Source organism: Zootermopsis nevadensis, unplaced genomic scaffold (genome assembly GCF_977971745.1).
Source record: "Zootermopsis nevadensis isolate Lab colony 2312 unplaced genomic scaffold, Znev_1.0 Znev_ptg000012l, whole genome shotgun sequence".
Lineage (NCBI taxonomy): Eukaryota > Metazoa > Arthropoda > Insecta > Blattodea > Termopsidae > Zootermopsis > Zootermopsis nevadensis.
The window spans coordinates 11,694,050-11,711,229 of record NW_028259144.1 but is presented as its reverse complement, the minus strand read 5'-3'; the positions used below and the strand labels follow the sequence as shown (position 1 = coordinate 11,711,229).

Sequence of the window (17,180 nt, the reverse complement as noted above, 5' to 3'; positions counted from 1 at the left end):
ACAAATCAGGAATGAGTAGATATTGTGCAGGGGCAGTGGGCTTGTCACTCACTACTCAAATGCACTCTACAAGAGTAATAAGGACAAGTTGCCTTGAGCAATTGTCCTGGAACAGGTCAATAGGCCCAACCCTTGTAGTAGTTGATGATAATGAATTGAGCGTTCGTTTCTATATCTGAACTTCAAACAAGACATTTAGTTCAATAGTAACAGTCATCTGATTAGTACATATTTATTTTTTATGTCTATTTAATGGCAGTGTCAATAGCTCGGACAATTTGGACAGAAAAAAGAAATCTGTGCTACAAAGTAAATAACTGCATCGGGTTAGAGGAATTTTAACATCAAGCAGTTAATAATTTAATCAAGTTTAAGAACAAATGAAACTACAGGAAGGAACATATTTAACTGAAGGGATTGCAATTCATGCCTTCATGTTAATGAGATTAGTTTGCCAAATTATATGTAATGCAGGAATCAGTGTAATCCTTGGGTGAAGGGAGACACCATATTTAGGTAAGACATCATTTTTTTAAGTCATTACCCTCTTTTACCTGCAGGTGTCCAGGTACACATTCATTCAGTTAATCCTATTAGATATTTGGTAGGACTCCTTGGATGAGTGATCAGCCCATCGCAAGGCCTCTACCTACACAGGACAGCACAACACAGAAAGATGCGGACAAACATCCATGCCTTGAGTGGGATTCAAAGCCACAGTCCTGTGCCCAAGCGCACGAGGTTTATGCCTCAGACCGCGTGGTCACTGTGGCCAGCATAAAATTGTATATACAGTACAAAAGGTATCAGATGAGCATATTCTTACATGACATACTTAATTTTTATAAAAAGTTGTGTAAAAAGTAAAAGAATCACATTATTTTGTTTCCAGAAGGAAAAGTTCTCTTTCATTTTACTTTTGTTCATGTCCCACACATTGTCAGTCATTCCCAAGAAACCACGTGGTGCAAAAAGTAATTTCTGTGGCTGCAAAGTCTATATTTCCACCAACTGATGTAGAAGATTGATAATAAATGCTCAAAAGAAGAAGAAATTACATAAGTAGATAGGTAAAACATTACTTACCTTTGCACAGGAATTGAAAGGTTTTTTCAGAAGTTCATCATAGTTATAGGTTTCTAGAATTGAGCTTACAATCACCACTATACCATCATATGCTGAACTCTTCAAATCTTTTTCTATTTTAAGAGCACATGGCAATCTGAAAATAAAATCAACAATAATTGAAACAGGAACTAAAATCTATGTTTAATAAAATTCCAAAGGAAAGTGTTTCGCTTTAGAAATCTTAGGTTGACTGAGTACTGAGTTGGCCTACTTTAACGCACTATAACAATATCTGCTTGATATGACAGAGAAAAATTAATTTGAAATGACCACAGGATTGTTCTGAATTGTTATTTGACAATTTCTTCCTTGACATTCAGATAATATTTTTGACCATGATCTCAAGACAGACTAAAACCATTAGCCAGAGCTAAACTATCCAGCCTTCTCAACAGTATTATAAAGAGATCAATGGCCTTGAGTGAACTTAATGTTTTTAATTGCAATAAAATAGTTTTCATTAAAGTTTTCTTGACCTTATGTCACCAGTTTTCATGCCACACAACTGCAGACTGAGTTTACTACATTAATGCACATAATGAGCATTTACATTATGATTAAGAACAGTTAGGGCAAATAAGGTCCTTACGATAGACAAACTTTTAAACATTTCTTACAAAGTACCACTTGGTTGCTCCATAGCAGGCTGGAGTTTGGTTAGTTATTGAAAAGATGTTGCAAACAGCACTGTGATCATGCAAATCTCCTGCTAAGTTTCTAATTCGTTTACTATTACCAGACCTAATATAAACCAATCCACCAAGCTCTCCAAATCTGACAATAAATACAGGTTTTATTTAAAGATGGCTATCTTCTGGGTTGTTGCTGCCTCCATCATCGGAGTGATGAGGACGCAACAACCCAGAAAACAGCCATCTTCAGACTCATCACTGTGAATACCTCAAATCCTAGGTTTTATTTAAAATAATCCAAACACAAAAAATTCTACCTTGCTTTATGAAAATGGACGCTGCATTAAAAATATGCCAACACATACATGATTTACAGTTCTCTTTTTTGAATTTTAAAATTACAAATATGGCCAAGAAACCCTTTGAGGTTATGTCTGACAATTTTCACAGAATAGAAATCCAAACCCAAAAAAAATTCTGCCCAACACTAGATCACTTCTATAATTACATCTTCTATACATTCTTCTTGCCCCTATGCATATATAGAAGCAACTATGAGAAAGGAAATAAGTGCCTCTCAAAATCTAACAAAGCCTTTCCCATATTTCATTATCCCTTATTTGAAAACAGCTTAGTATAGTCTGAATAAGATATATAAGAGAATTTCAAATATTTAAAGTTGTGTGTAGACAGTAACATGAAACAGAAAGGGTGAATGGCACATCAGCATCAACCAATAGCCTGTAATCATACAGCAGGTCAAAATATGAACTGATACACAAAGCACACAGTTCTATTGCTTTGTGGAAAGACTTCTGGTCACAAACTACTCTCCTCTGTAAACATGTACACATGCTTTAACAATGAAAATCACAGCTATAAAGTTGGGCCATTTAAAAAAACAACCTTCAGATTCAGAAGAATGAGGAATCTATTAAAACTTCTCTTCCAACCAGCTAATATTTCTGACCTATTTTGGGTAAAATTCCAAACATTTAAATGGGAAAACTTTGTTGAAAAAATATACCACAAATAAAGTAACTCTAATCTTTCCATTGTTTAAACTACAACTGCATATGTATAGATAGAAATTTAAAAGCAAGTGCATGGTTAGCAATAAAGGTTATGGTTTGGATGGAAAAAATACATCTGTCCTTGGAAAATTAGCATTTTAGGACCACCCGAAATCATTCAATTAAATTTAATTAAAAATCTTGTGAAGCTCATGATTCAAATTTTGTGCAATTTTCTATAAAGAAAAATATTTTATCTGCACAACCTACTTTCCAATTTTTTCATGAGGATATTGTAAGTATAAGTATACAAGATTAAATGGAACAGTCAATCAAAGTCTTCAAGTTAGCCTTAACATTTGGACATATTATACATGTAAGTCAACAAGAACACAAAAACAAAAGTTGTTATTCTAAAAATTATAGGTTTAAATATGTAGCACAGCTTCTTTTGAGATAGGTAACTACACAACACACAGACTATAAATAAATTCTTGTGGCAAGAGGTGGCTGATGCATCTGATTGTTGAAAGAATAATTGGTGGTCAAACATCAAGCATTAGCAGTATTCCTGTTATTACCCATGCTAGAGCCTCACCTTTTTTTTAGTAAGCTGTATCCACTGAAGATGTGGCCTTCAAACTAACAGACATTATGATGAAATCTATTAACTAAAAATGTATTGGAGGATTTTTTTTGTAATTTAATAAGACCTTTTAAAATGGAGAATGGTTCAGATCCTATCTAACACATAGAAGACAAAAGGTCAACTAAAACAATTAGGACTTTTTCTCAAAATGGGGAACAATAAAACATGGAGTTTCCCAAGGATCAGTTCTAGGACCCTTACTTTTCATAACATACATAAATGACCTTCCTCCAACAAATACCTTATCAGAACCCATAATATTTGCTGATGACAGAAGTATCATAATTTCTAGTACAAATGATTTTTGTGCAACATCAAACACAGTTCTCTCTCATACCAGTAAATGGTTTAAATATATAAGACAAATATAATTAAATTTACAACAACTGACTCTCCACAATATGCTGTTGAGTATTCATTACAATGAAAATTATATAGAAAGTCAGTAAATACAAAATTCATGGGTTTACAAATTGATAACCATCTAAATTTTATCATAGTGATAAACTGATACCTACGTTTCATGCAGCATGTTATGCAGTTAGATCTATGTTGCATGTCAGAACAAGTGACACACTGTAAGCAGTATATTTTGGCTATTTTCAGCCCATAATGAAGTACGGAATAATTTTGTGGGGCAATTCAACTAACAGAAAAATTATATTACCTTTAAAAAAGAAGACTGTTATATTACTGGCTAGTGTCAAACCTAGTAATTCATGTAGAAGAATAACTAAGAGATTAGAAATCCTAGCTCTTTCTTTTGGATACATACTCTCATTAAAGAACTTTATTGCAAGTAACTAAGAACATTTTTTCAAACTAATTCCAGTATACACAGCGTCAACACAAGGATTAAGAATCGGCTACACAGACCAACTGCCAAAATCTCATGTTTTCAACAGTCTACCATCAAATCTTCAGAAGTCTTACAAATAAAAAGGCACAGTTGAAAGTAGCATTAAAAAGATACTCCTTTTACACTGTTGATGAACTTACAATGTTTACAAATAAATCATTATGTTGATGAAAGATTCTTGGGCTACAAGCTGCATCAGGTAGGATGAGAACAGAGATTGTTCTTGAAATGTTGGTAGAATATATGGTTTGTTCACCATTCAACCACCTGACGCGGCTTATAGTCCGAGAATCTTTCGTCAACTTCAGTTGCCACAAAAGCCCCACTTCATACATCAAATCATTATGTTCATTACTTTCTTATAATTTTACATTATAAATGGGTAACATAATTTACCTGCTACATGTAATGGTTGGATATATTTGTAACAACTTTATATAAATTTTTGCTTATATTATGTGAAAACATTATAATACTATAAACTGTAATATGAAAATATATGAATTGTATTATCCTTATTCCACATCCTATTATCATCTGAGTAACTTGTGGATCAATGGAATGCAATAAAGATTTGTGTATGTAATATTTTCACACCACCCAACAAAATGTTTTACTTAGAATAGAAGGAATATAATTTATTTACATTCAATAGATCCTTCATAGGCCTAGGCCAAGGATGTATAATATGTCATAATACAAATACAACAGATTAAATACATAGTTTTAAGAGCTATTTACTTACAAAACCTAGCAAAAGGAGTATCTTTATCAAAACGACTTAAAATTCAATCAAGCAGATATAATGCAACAATGCAAATATACAGGACACAGAATGTTTTGCTGTGCAAATAGAATGTAATTTCTCCAACATGTATGCCCTAGCTACATACAGAGCACTCACAGGTGATTTTGAACTATGTATTCTTAAACAACTTAGAAATCATCATAAATTATCTCTAAAAACCTATGCAAAATAAATATTATCTTACTGAAGGTTACCACAAACACTGTCTGAACTTTTCTTCTTTTAGTACTGCAGCCAGGTTCAAGCCTTGACCGCCCCAATGATGGTCCTCCATTTCTCTCTATACCTGGCCAATCTGTTCCAAATGCCTACTCCACTGCTTCTAAGGTCATCTTCCACACTCTCTAGCCATCTTTTTGGAGGTCATCCTACTCTTCTAGTGACATGCAATATAGTAAAAGTTAACATTCTACAGGGATGGAATTTGTTAGCCCTGAAGAGATGTCCCAGCCATCTTACTTTTTATCTCTCTGATGATATTAGGTTCACCAAATAACTGATAGAGTTAATTGATGTACCTGATTCTCCATCTTCCATTCTGATGAGTTGGGCCATATATTTTCCTTAAAACCTTGCTTTCAAAGGTTGCAAACATATCTTCTGTTATCTATTCTATTAATGGCCAAGGTGACATATTCACATAGCAACATAGCAGTACAGGTCTCATTAAAGTTTTTGCACAATTTGCTTTTAGTCTTCGTGCTGATGTAATGTGATTTTGTTTTTGTAGACCATGATAGCGTCTATCGGCCATCAGCAACAACCTATGGTGGATTTCAATATCCAAATTGTTATTATCAGAGACCATAGTTCCTAAATACACAAATTCTGTTACTTTATCTAATCTATAGTTCCCAACATTAATGTATTTACTTTTTGTTGATTTAGCAGCTATCTCAATGTATTTGGTTTTATCCTCATCTATACAAAGCCCCATCTATTCAATGCCAATGTCTAACTTAATAAATGCCTCTTTGACATCTCTTTCTGATCTTCCAATAATACCTAAATCATCAGCATAAACTAAGACCTGCACTGATTTATAGTATATTATACCTTCTTTCTACACCTGAATCTCCGATCACCTTCTCCAATGCAATGTTAAACATGAGACATGCCAATGCATCCCCTTGTTTTAACCCCCTGTGTGTGAGAAATGGTTCTCTGAGAGCTTTCGCTGTAATTTGATTCTACATTTCACTCTTTTTAAAGTTGCTCTTGTTAAATCCATGGCACTGAGCAGTTTGTCCTTCTTCATATTAACACAGGCTGCCTTAAAATTTATAAATATGTGGAATGTATCAATTTTATATTCTCAAGTTCTCTCAACTATTGACATAGTGCTTGGATTTGATCTGTGGTTGTTTATCCTTCTCTGAAGCCACACTGGTAACTACCAGTTATTCTCTTTACATGTGATTTTAGTCTACTTTATAGCATGTTTGAGATAACTTTATACATGGTGTTTAGCAATGAAATACCTATATAATTCTGGCATTCTAGTGGGTCACATTTTTGCGTATAGGTCAAATTAGACCTTCCTCCCATTCCTGAGGTTCTGTTTCAATTTCCCACACTTTCTGAATTATTTTATGCAGTATGTTAATAAGGACAGATTTACTACTGTTAATTAATTTAGCATTTATATTATCTGCCCCTCAGGGACCCACATCAGTGGGTATGGCGACTGGCACCCATGAGGTACCCAAGCTACCCAGTGCCTGGGGGCATAGCTGGGCCACCCTAACTCTGGGGGCTATAAATATGGAGGTCTGGTCCTCCAGGTTGGGGGTTGGGCGTGAGGCTGACAACCCCACTCTGTAAAATGCAACTTGTTACAAAATCAGATGAAGCAACTGCTGGATGGACTCATTCATGGCGGACTGGCAAACAGATTGTCTGTGAATGAGGAAGAATGGAAGAAGCTTTTGAAGAAGGCCAGGGCCCACACAGTGCTGTAGAGTTAATAATGATGATGATTTATGTTATATGATCCAGGTGCTTTATTATTCTTAAGCTTGTCAAATGCCTCTTCCAATTCATCTACTGGAGGTAAATTTGTTCCTTCTTGGCTGTCCTGATGTTCTTCACTGGCTGTTTCTGGATTGTCTGTCTCATCATTCTCTTCTTTTCCTTCAAGCAGCTCTTGAAAGTAGTGGTTCCATCTTTCCAAGACCTCTCTTTTGTTTTTAATAATTTCTCCTCTTCTTTTTGGCATGCCAATATCCTTGGCTTAAATTCGTTTCTCATATTATTAACCATTCTGTAGAACTTCCTAGTCTCATTACATGAGTTGAGTTCCTCAATTTCCTTCAAGATACTTTCCAAGAATATCCTTTTATTCTTCTTATGTATTATTTTCTCTTCTTTCCTAAGTTGTTTATAATTTTCTATGGCCTTCTTGGTATAATGTCTCTGTATCATTTCTTTTAAGTCAGGTTCTTCTTCAGTGTTGCTTCCAGGGCTGTGGAGTTGGTAAAAATTACCGACTCTGACCTCGACGTAAAATCTTAAGAACAATTTCGCTATCGTGTGGGCCACCAGCGGCCTCACACTTAGGGAGAGTCAACAACGCGTTGAGCCACATGGTGTGGGGAGAATGCCTTGTAACTTTGGCTCCAGTACCTTAAGAATACAAACTGTCTACAAATCAACCAATTTCTGCAATAACCATTAGACATATATTTAAATATAGGTTATAAGCCTAAAAGGTAGCCTGATGATTAATGTGGTGGTGATGAAATCTCTTGTGGTGATGAAATCTCTTGTGGTACCATTTACCATTTTAGTAGGTTTACCATTATTAATACATATTGAGCTTTTATGAAGGAGTCAGATTTTAGTACCGACTCCACAGCCCTGGTTATTTCTCCACACTCCTTATCAAATCATTCATTCCTGTACCTCCTGCCCTCTTCTTAAAATTATTTCTTTTGCTGAATTTCCAACTATCTATTTACAGATGGTCCAGTCACCATTATCCAATTCTAAGGCATTTTCATTGGTTTCTATCTGACTATTTAGGTTATTCATATATCTGGTTACAGCTTCTGGGATATTTAACTTCTTTATATCATATGTTTTATACTAAATTGTTCCTGAGGTTGTATGCTGTTTGTTGATTCTACTCAGATTTTTGCTATTAACAAATGGTCAGAACCTACATTACCACCTCTGTAACTTCGCACATCCTATAAGCAACTTTTATGATAATGATCTATTAACACATGATTAACTTGATTTGTTGTACTCCTATCACGTGGCTCGACTTCCAAGATGCCCTATGCATGTTTCTGTGTGGGAATAGTGTGCTTCCTATCACCACGCTCATTGAGGCTGCATAGTTAATCAGTCTCATTCCACTGTCATTACTTTCTTTATGCAAGCTATTTATGCCAATAATGGGTTTCAGATTCTTTTCTTGGCCTATTTTGGCATTAAGATCCCCTAATACAATTTTAGTATCATGCTTTAAGTATTTTTCATATTCCTTTTCTAACATATCATAGGAAGTATCTTTTTCAGTTGCATCTTTATCTTCCATTTGGGCATGTGCACTAAGTATACTGTAATTATGAAAACATCCTCTCAGTCTGAATTTATGCAACCTCTTGGTAATAGGTTGGAAATCTATCACCATTTGCTTCATATTCTTGTTTACCACAAATCCTGTGCCAAACTGATGTGTTCTGTTATGGCAACTATAATATATTGTACCTTCCTTTTTCTCTAATATGTTTTGTCCTACCCATCTTATTTCTTAAATTACCAATAAAGCTATTTTATATTCCTGAACAATACTGATCATGCTTCTTAGAGCCCCACACCTGTACAATGAAAGTACATTCCATGTCCCCAGTTGTAGGCATTTGAACTTGCTGGTTCATCTATAATTAAACTGTCTGGCTTTCATCTCTTGGGGTTTCTCAACAATTGGTTTATACAGTATTAAAGTAGCATAATTACATCAACAAATCATCACCATTATTACATATATATTTATAATAAGTGAGAATTTATGTTTCTCAACAATTGGTTTATACAGTATTAAAGTAGCATAATTACATCAACAAATCATCACCATTATTACATATATATTTATAATAAGTGAGAATTTATGTTTTAAGTAATTGTCTTTACTGTGTAGAAGGAGTAAGATAAGATAGTGCTGGCTTAAACACTATTGTCATAATTTAACATTTTTATGGTAGAAGGAAGGTTATTGAGTAATTTAATTCTGGTGCAGTAAACTCATTTTTAATATTTGTTGAGGTTAGCATTTGGCACATGAAGGTTATGTCTGTATCTTGTATTTAAATTATGTACATCTGATTTTTCCATGATGTCCACAACAAGTAATAATAAAAATAAGAAATCGATGACTAGCGAGAAAATATTAAACTTCTTAAATAATTCCCTACAAGAGATTCTCCTTTTAACGCCTGCCATTATTCTAATGATTTTCTTTTGAACATAAAATACTTTTTTCCTGTCTGTTGAATTTCCCCAGAACTATTTCATATGACATAATGGAATGAGAGTAAGCAACGTAGACTAGTTTTTAAGTTTCTATTTTCATGACTGGAGCTAATATCCTGATAGAAAAACATCCTGAACGTAGTTTAGTGATAATATTTTAAATGTTTTCCAATTTAGCTTACTACATATACATTACACATTTCCCTTTGTTCAGCAGCACTACATTATTTGTGTTTCTGTAAAAGAACACGCTATTTGCTTCACGTTTCTTAAGTGAGCATCAATCGACGGTCAAATTTTAATTATATCGATGTTGAGGTTGTAAGCAAAACTTGTATTAAAATATTTGAACTTCGTAACGTTCAAAGTTTCTATATATACTTGAGAAATTCAATTACCATGTGCAATGAAAAAAATCAATGACAATGAACATCTCTTTTAGTCAAGTACTATTTCAGTAACCGTACTTTAAAGACAATGTGTACTACCTGGTATAACAATCACAACTAAATTTGCCAGCCGCCATCATATCAACTGCAACACACTGTCTGGCGCTGGTAATACCAACATAGCTATCTCGTACAGATTTTATCCCTGTGGTTCAGGAAATAAGGTGTGACCAACTTTCATGCAGTTTCCATTAGTGATGAGTTAAACCGCTCTTCTGTGAACACGGGTTTGACTGTGATTGCTCACTCTCAATCACGGCGATCTTACGCAGTGAAACTGTGATTAACCAGTGATCGAGATGCGAGCATGCATTTAGCATTCTGTCACAGCTGTGATTGGTAACATCGACTGTGGTGGTACACAATGATGCTACTGCGAATATGATTGGCTGTCTGTTGCTGCTCTCTTAACGTGTGATTACAGTACAGCTGATGTTATGAATACTAAAATTACAGAAATTAACATGTCGAAAATTCAGAATGTGTAAGTTGTATTTGAAATTTTAACGAAAGAACTAGTAACTGGAAGTTCTATTCTCTATGAGTGCTCAAGAGGTGATGAGCAGTTAGATCGTAAATCACAGCGCAATCACAGTCTAATGTTTTAATAGACCATCTAAATATACCCGCCCTGATGACGGAGGCAGTATGACCTCTGAAACGTTGGATAATATCAACCAGACTACACACCGCAACAACCCAGAAGACGGAAATCTTCATACTCACCGCTGCGAAAACCTCAAATCTTACATACCCCCCTATGTTTTCAGTTCTTATATAGTGATCGCCGTGATCACATCACACTGGCATACGGTTCAATTTGATTCCCACATGTTGCATTGTTGCGTTGTTAATCTATTTTTATTTGCTTGCGTGAAGTCATGGTTTACAAAAATGAATTAGGCTATAATATATTATGTAACACAATTTTGTAGTTAGGCAGTTATGAGTGTGCAATTGAAATAAATTATTTAAAACTGTAAAGCATCATTATGAAGTTATAACCACGCTTTGCGAAATATTAATGGAAGGGTGAGTGAGGGTTAATATTTGTGAGGCAAAGATATAAACAAAATATTATATAGATATTGCATAATAATATTATTTACATATAGCAGTACCGGTAGGCCTACAGCAACTTGTATAGTCAAATGCATTATTATTATGTTCCATGTATGATGATATGGACAATATAATTTATTTACTATACATTATAAAACATTCAAGTATTAAATGAAACAAAATGTATAGAAATTGTTTATTTAATATTTACAGACAGAAGAACTGAGCTGTCAAAATACTGTAGTGTCCCGTTTTCTCAGTAGGATGCGCTAGGATGCATAAAAAATTACTGAGCATCACTGTGACCTGATTCTGAAATGCTCTGAGGTGTCAAAATAGTGTACCGTGTTCTCGCTAGGGTGCATAAGAAATTAAGAATCACTGTGATCACTGTTTAGTGAGCACTTTAATCACTGCAGTGATCGTGATTTTCTGATCACAGTGACAAAATCACAGGTCACTGTTTATCGCTCATCACTAGTTTCCATTTACTTTCAAACGTATTGAGCAGAGAAAATGTACTCATACGATAAAGAAATTAAACTATGGTGAAGGGAAAACTGTTCTTATTGTTTACCTAAGCATCACGCCATGAAGAGAAATGGAGGAACCAAAGAATAAGTAATTAAGTATTCTTAACCTTGGCAGAAAATGGAGGTGAATAGCTCCATGCACTAGCCACTTTATTCCAGGCGAAGGGATCCCCGGTACCCATTGAATAGGAGGTTGTACGTGGTCTGGGTGTTGGGGTGAAGAGAAGGATGATATGCCAATAAAATAATCAAATGGACAATTAACACCTAAATTAAATCGGCAGGGACAGATAAAATTGTACCTTTAATTCTGGTGCATGGCTACTAGGCTTTACCCATACCGCTTAATTGTTTTAAGATTTTGTACAAAGATACACCCAACGGCATAGAAAATGGCAATACGAAAATATTAATATTTAAGGTTGCCCTATGTTACCGGTTGTCTTTCATATTTTTATTGCTGCATTGGAAAAATGAAAGCGCCGGATAAGAACGAGGTTTAAATTAAGGAAATGGATCCTAAATACCGCTATGTTTGCAGACGACCAAGCCATTTTTCCACAGACCGAAAGTAAATTGCAGCTAGTACGTAATATAACACAAAAATATAATTAAGATTTCCCAATAAAAATATTGAAGTTATGGATTTGCTAAACATTATCCAATAAGGTCTAAAACTTGTGACAAACAATCAGACTATACAGTGAAGTAAACACTTTAACTATGTGGGCTGTGATATATCCTATGCCCGTGACTAAAACTTGAAAAACAAATTATTAAAATTTCAGCGTATATGTGGAGCTCGGATAGTTTAGTCAGTAAAGCGACTGTCGACGGACTGGACGACTGAGGTTCGATCCCTGACATAATTTTTCTTCTGACCTCTGCATTCAGATCGTCTCTTGGGCCCACCTAGCCTCCTATCCAATATGTACCGGTGGCCCTTTCCTCGGGGGTGAAGCGTGGCCGGCGCGTGACGCTGACCACTAACCCCTATTTAGTGCCGAGGTTAAGATTAAGTCGGAGCTATACCACCTCTCTCCATTTAGCGCCTACATGGCATATAGCGGGACAGCTTTGCTTTTATTTTACTGTGAGAAAACATAGAGCGAATTCTCACTATCAAAATCAGGAAAAACAGAAGAAATTTTTTTACAAGGTACTGGTCACTCCTGCTGAGTTTGTGGGTATGAGAACTGGGCACCCAATAAAGGAAGCAAAAGAGGATTTAATTGGCTGAAATTAAACTTCCAAGAAAAGTCTCTGGCCACACCTTACAAGATAAAACAAGGGATCTCAACATTCGAAATGAGTTACATATATATCCAATACAGGGGAGATGGTCGCAGACAGAAAAAGAATTGTCATGAACATATTGGATAAATGAACTCACGCCTTGTAGACGGACAAGATATAATTTACAACAGGCTGACATCGGACGCCAAATGAGGAGGAGAGGAAGACGGGAGGACGGCCTATGTAATGTCAAATATGGCCGAACAGGTTTTTAGGCCCACCTTTACCGTAATTATGATGACGTGTCTTGCGTATGTACATTACATTTGGCACATGGATACATTCGTAGGGCCTGGAGCAAGTGTTCTGTACCTCTGAAGTAGAGTCTGGTGGTGACGAACTTTATGCGGGATATCAAATTTATATTGAAATACTTACAAATGGGAAAATTCATACAACAATTCCAAGTTCAACAGGGAAACAATGGCGCAATAAGACAGGCTTATATATATATATATATATGAACTCAAACAAAATGGCATTGACAACCTTTACCGGAGGAAGAAATTTTGGGATCCTTAAAGAACCAACTATTTCTGTCTTTTTTTAGTGTTCTGTCTGGCGACAGGTCCATATGTCTACAGATGTTAACACCTCGCTGGTTGTGTAGCAATTCCTCGCCGAGAAAAGCATTACCGTCATCACCCAACCACCATACTCTCCGGATCTCGCTCCGAGTGATTTCTGGTTGTTCCCTACTCAGAAAATTGGCCTCAAGGGGGCGAGTTTCGCAACCATGGAGGACATCAAATCGAATGCGACGGCCGAACTCCGGAAGATTCCAAACGAAGCCTTCCGCCGGTGCTTCCAACAATGGCAGGATCGATGGAGCAAGTGTGTGTGTGCGCAAGGGTCCTACTTTGAAGGTGATTAGGTAAGCATTGCCATATGTCCTACTATCACAGTGCTATACCACAATTCCGGGAACTTTTTGACTGCGCCTCGTATATGTTCCAACAATATAATATATAAAATATATAATATAAAATCACCGGAATGTAATCAAACCTTCAAAACTTTACTTAAGTTCACAAATTTGATTTTCCCACGAATACTTTAAAAGCACATTAAATTCGGATAATGCTTGCTACTATTCAGTGTATAATTTTTACTTCCTATTTCCTGCAGAAAATGCAAAGATTAAAATACACAAAACTATTACGAGTTAACCTTCTAATTTGTTTTGTGTGAAACTTGGTCATTGACGCTGAGGAAAAGAAGCAGATTGAGGGTAGTATTCGAGTTTTTCATGGCGGTGAGATCGAAAATGGCTTTCGGGCTTCTTTAAATGAGGCCACGCTCTTGTCTATCTGAAAGACTATAAGCTTCTAAAGGACTATATTCCACGTATTAGTTAGCTCAAAATAATATAAGCGCGAAACCAAAGCTCTCTACAGAGTATTGTACTCCACAGACCTTTGTGAAAGAAGAGAAACTCTTATGTTTTCCAGGTATGAAGGCAATTAAGAAAATTAACTTAAAATAAAACGTTACTGAATTGCTGTGACTACTATATGACGCATAAAACAGTGATTGATTCTGTATGCACTATAAAATATAATTATAAGTATGGGTTTTTAGCTTACCTTTTCCCTGACATGATTACTATGCGACTGAACAACAGAAATTTTACTGTAAGACTAGAGGTTCTTGGCTGTATATATTGCTTATGTGTAGTAGTAACAGAGTCTGAATTATGATAAAACTGACTGATAAAAGTCACGTGATAACCTTATGTTGTCCTTCATGATCCATGTAACATTCTCCGCAACGCAATAAACGTCCGCATGTAACTATTCAATTTCACGCGACGCCTACAGTAAATGCAATAAAGCTGTGTGTGTACAAGAAAACTTCACTATAAAGGCTCTAAGAGCAAGCGAGTAAGCTCAGAGCAGAGACGTGACTATGATTTAATTCCGATGGGTACTTTGTGATCTCTTTACCAGTGTCTGCTATTTCGACCTACATTTTGTCAGAAAAAGCGTTACCACGCAGTCTTTGACATTTCAGACGAGAATACGTTGAACTCGTAAATCCTCATTTTGAATACACTGCGTTTCAGAGGCTCAGTTAGATTCCTACTTTCGCTGCCACATGCAGACGGGATGTGGGTCACTCCTTCACCTGGTGAGTGGATTAACAAATGATGGATCTGTACCTCCACTTCTACACTCTTCATTGCGTAGTGCTTAATTAAACGCAGAGCCAGACCACACATGACATGAGCTTTGTGCTCCGGCCGCGTTATTCATAGGAAAATAATTCCATACAATATGTTTAGGTCTTTTATGGAACCAAAAGCCTTATTACGTGCCACTGCATCTAATCATTAGCCAATTTAATACAGTTTATACCCTAAAGAATAGTTTATTTAAGATAAACTTTAATCTTATTCTCTGTTGTAAGCTTAGATGTTCAAAGTCAAATCTATCCTCCAGCATGTCTGAGTTACATTTTGCATGAATCTATGGTCTCCCCAGTGCGTGCGCTGCAAATAGCTATTCTCATAAAAACACTTTTTCTCCAACTTAGGTTGAAATTCTAGGTTTCACACGTATATAGCAGGTAAAATTAGGCCTATAGCTCCGTATATTTTAATATTTAGGTTTATTTATTCCGAATTAACTGTTAGCAAGCATCCCGCCAAAATAATCTGCCCTTAACTCCGATTTTACAAGTACCTATCTTAATGTTATCCTCACATGTTCTCGTCCATATTCCCATTACAAAAGAAGTTCAACACCAAAGTTCTATTTAAATTCATAACGTCAGTCAAAATGGCTGGTTCTCGAAATATCGCAGCCTCCTCAATTTCACTAGACCTACCGTAAGGATATTAGATAACACATACAAACAACGAAGTATACTAAAAGTTAACTTACCTTAGCCGTCGCAAGCTCAGACTAAGATGTAAAGATGCACATACAAGCTCGTACAAGGTTTATTGCATCTGATCGACTATACTATGACAAATTTTATTTGTGCTTGGAGCCATATTAACAAGTTCAACTTAACAGGCTGACGTAGAAATAACGTACAAGATTGTATTCGGAAGGTACACAATTCAGATCTCTACCTGGTTATCGGCTGTCCTAAATGATTTCCTTAGTATCTCCAGAATAGACGCGACGGCCACATTACGAATTCTTAACTACTTAACATTCACTCTCATTGTTGTCATTCTAAGTTTTTAACAGTGTCGTTGAATATCCCAGGACCTAATGAATTTGTTATTTAAAATTAGAGTAAGAAGATATTCGGATGCTTCCATGCACAGTCCAAGACACTGCACAATCTGTGCAGTTGCAACAGCGTCCTTAAATAATCTGAGAATCAATTTAAATTCTTGGGTGATGACACCATATTGCTGTAATCTGCCTAACGGACGTTTAGGCGAATCTAACAAAGAGAAAGTCTCCAGTGCCTTTTAACCCTGAATTGTTCAGTATCCGAATTAGAGATCTGTTTGGTTATGTGTCATGCGCATTGAAGTTGGAAACAGTCAGGTTTTCCGAAACGTTTAGGAACCAGGTCACCTTAGCAAGTCATCAACATTTAAGTGGAAATAAGATTAGCTGTGAAACCTCGATGAATTTTGTGTCTTAAGAATCAATGATTAACGCAGGTCCAAATGTAGATAACCTATTAGAAGTGTATGCAAGAATTGATCAGAATGGCACTGGGATGCAGTAAGCAAGGGAGTGGAATCAGAGGAAACGCGATGCAGTTATAAGTCGAGTCGCACAACGGAGCGGATGGGGGAGAAATGGAATGCACGTAAGAAAGACGATAAATCGTTGCGAAATGTAGTACAGTCCACAGATCAGGAGAAAAGCCATGATAGTAATGCGATATACGCGCATGCGCAACATTTCGCGGTGAGTAATGCGCTACTACTAGCCAACCTAAAAGCATTCGTTCCACAACCACTGAAGGAACAACAGACAAAAGGCTTTCATAAGTTATAATGAGTATAGCTTTAAAATTACCTGACAGTGGCCGAGCGAGCTCGGAGTCAGAAAAGTCAGTTGCTTCTTCAGACTCAACATCTTCACAAGAAGTCTCTTCGTCATCGCTACTGTCCTTTGGATTGGAAATAATTATTGAGTCGATCACGTCAGCAACAACCCGGTCTCGCTCCCAGTATTGTTGTTCCAGTTGTTCCACATGTTGGCAGTATCCTTGCCAATCCTTTGCAGTCATAGTTGCAATCCCTTCTGTTGTTAAATCCAGCAGCCGCTTCAAAGACAGATCCCCTGTCACGTTCCT

At 36.1% G+C, this 17,180-nt stretch overlaps 1 protein-coding gene across 2 annotated transcripts in view; it reads right to left on the bottom strand.

Annotated features, from left to right (window-relative positions):
* Dip-B (Dipeptidase B) overlaps nt 1-14,608 on the bottom strand; it is a 51,804-nt gene extending 37,196 nt beyond the window's left edge. The window contains exons 1-2 of one of the 2 annotated variants that reach the window (XM_022060947.2): nt 14,495-14,608; nt 1,087-1,222 (exon numbers count right to left, since the gene is read on the bottom strand). In XM_022060947.2, coding sequence (XP_021916639.2) covers nt 1,087-1,222; nt 14,495-14,508 — 150 coding nt within the window. In that variant the 5' untranslated portion in view covers nt 14,509-14,608. Of the gene's footprint in view, nt 1-1,086; nt 1,223-10,056; nt 10,210-14,494 lie in introns of those variants that run through there. The other variant, XM_022060945.2, reaches the window with a different exon arrangement.
* Nucleotides 14,609-17,180: the final 2,572 nt, after the last annotated feature.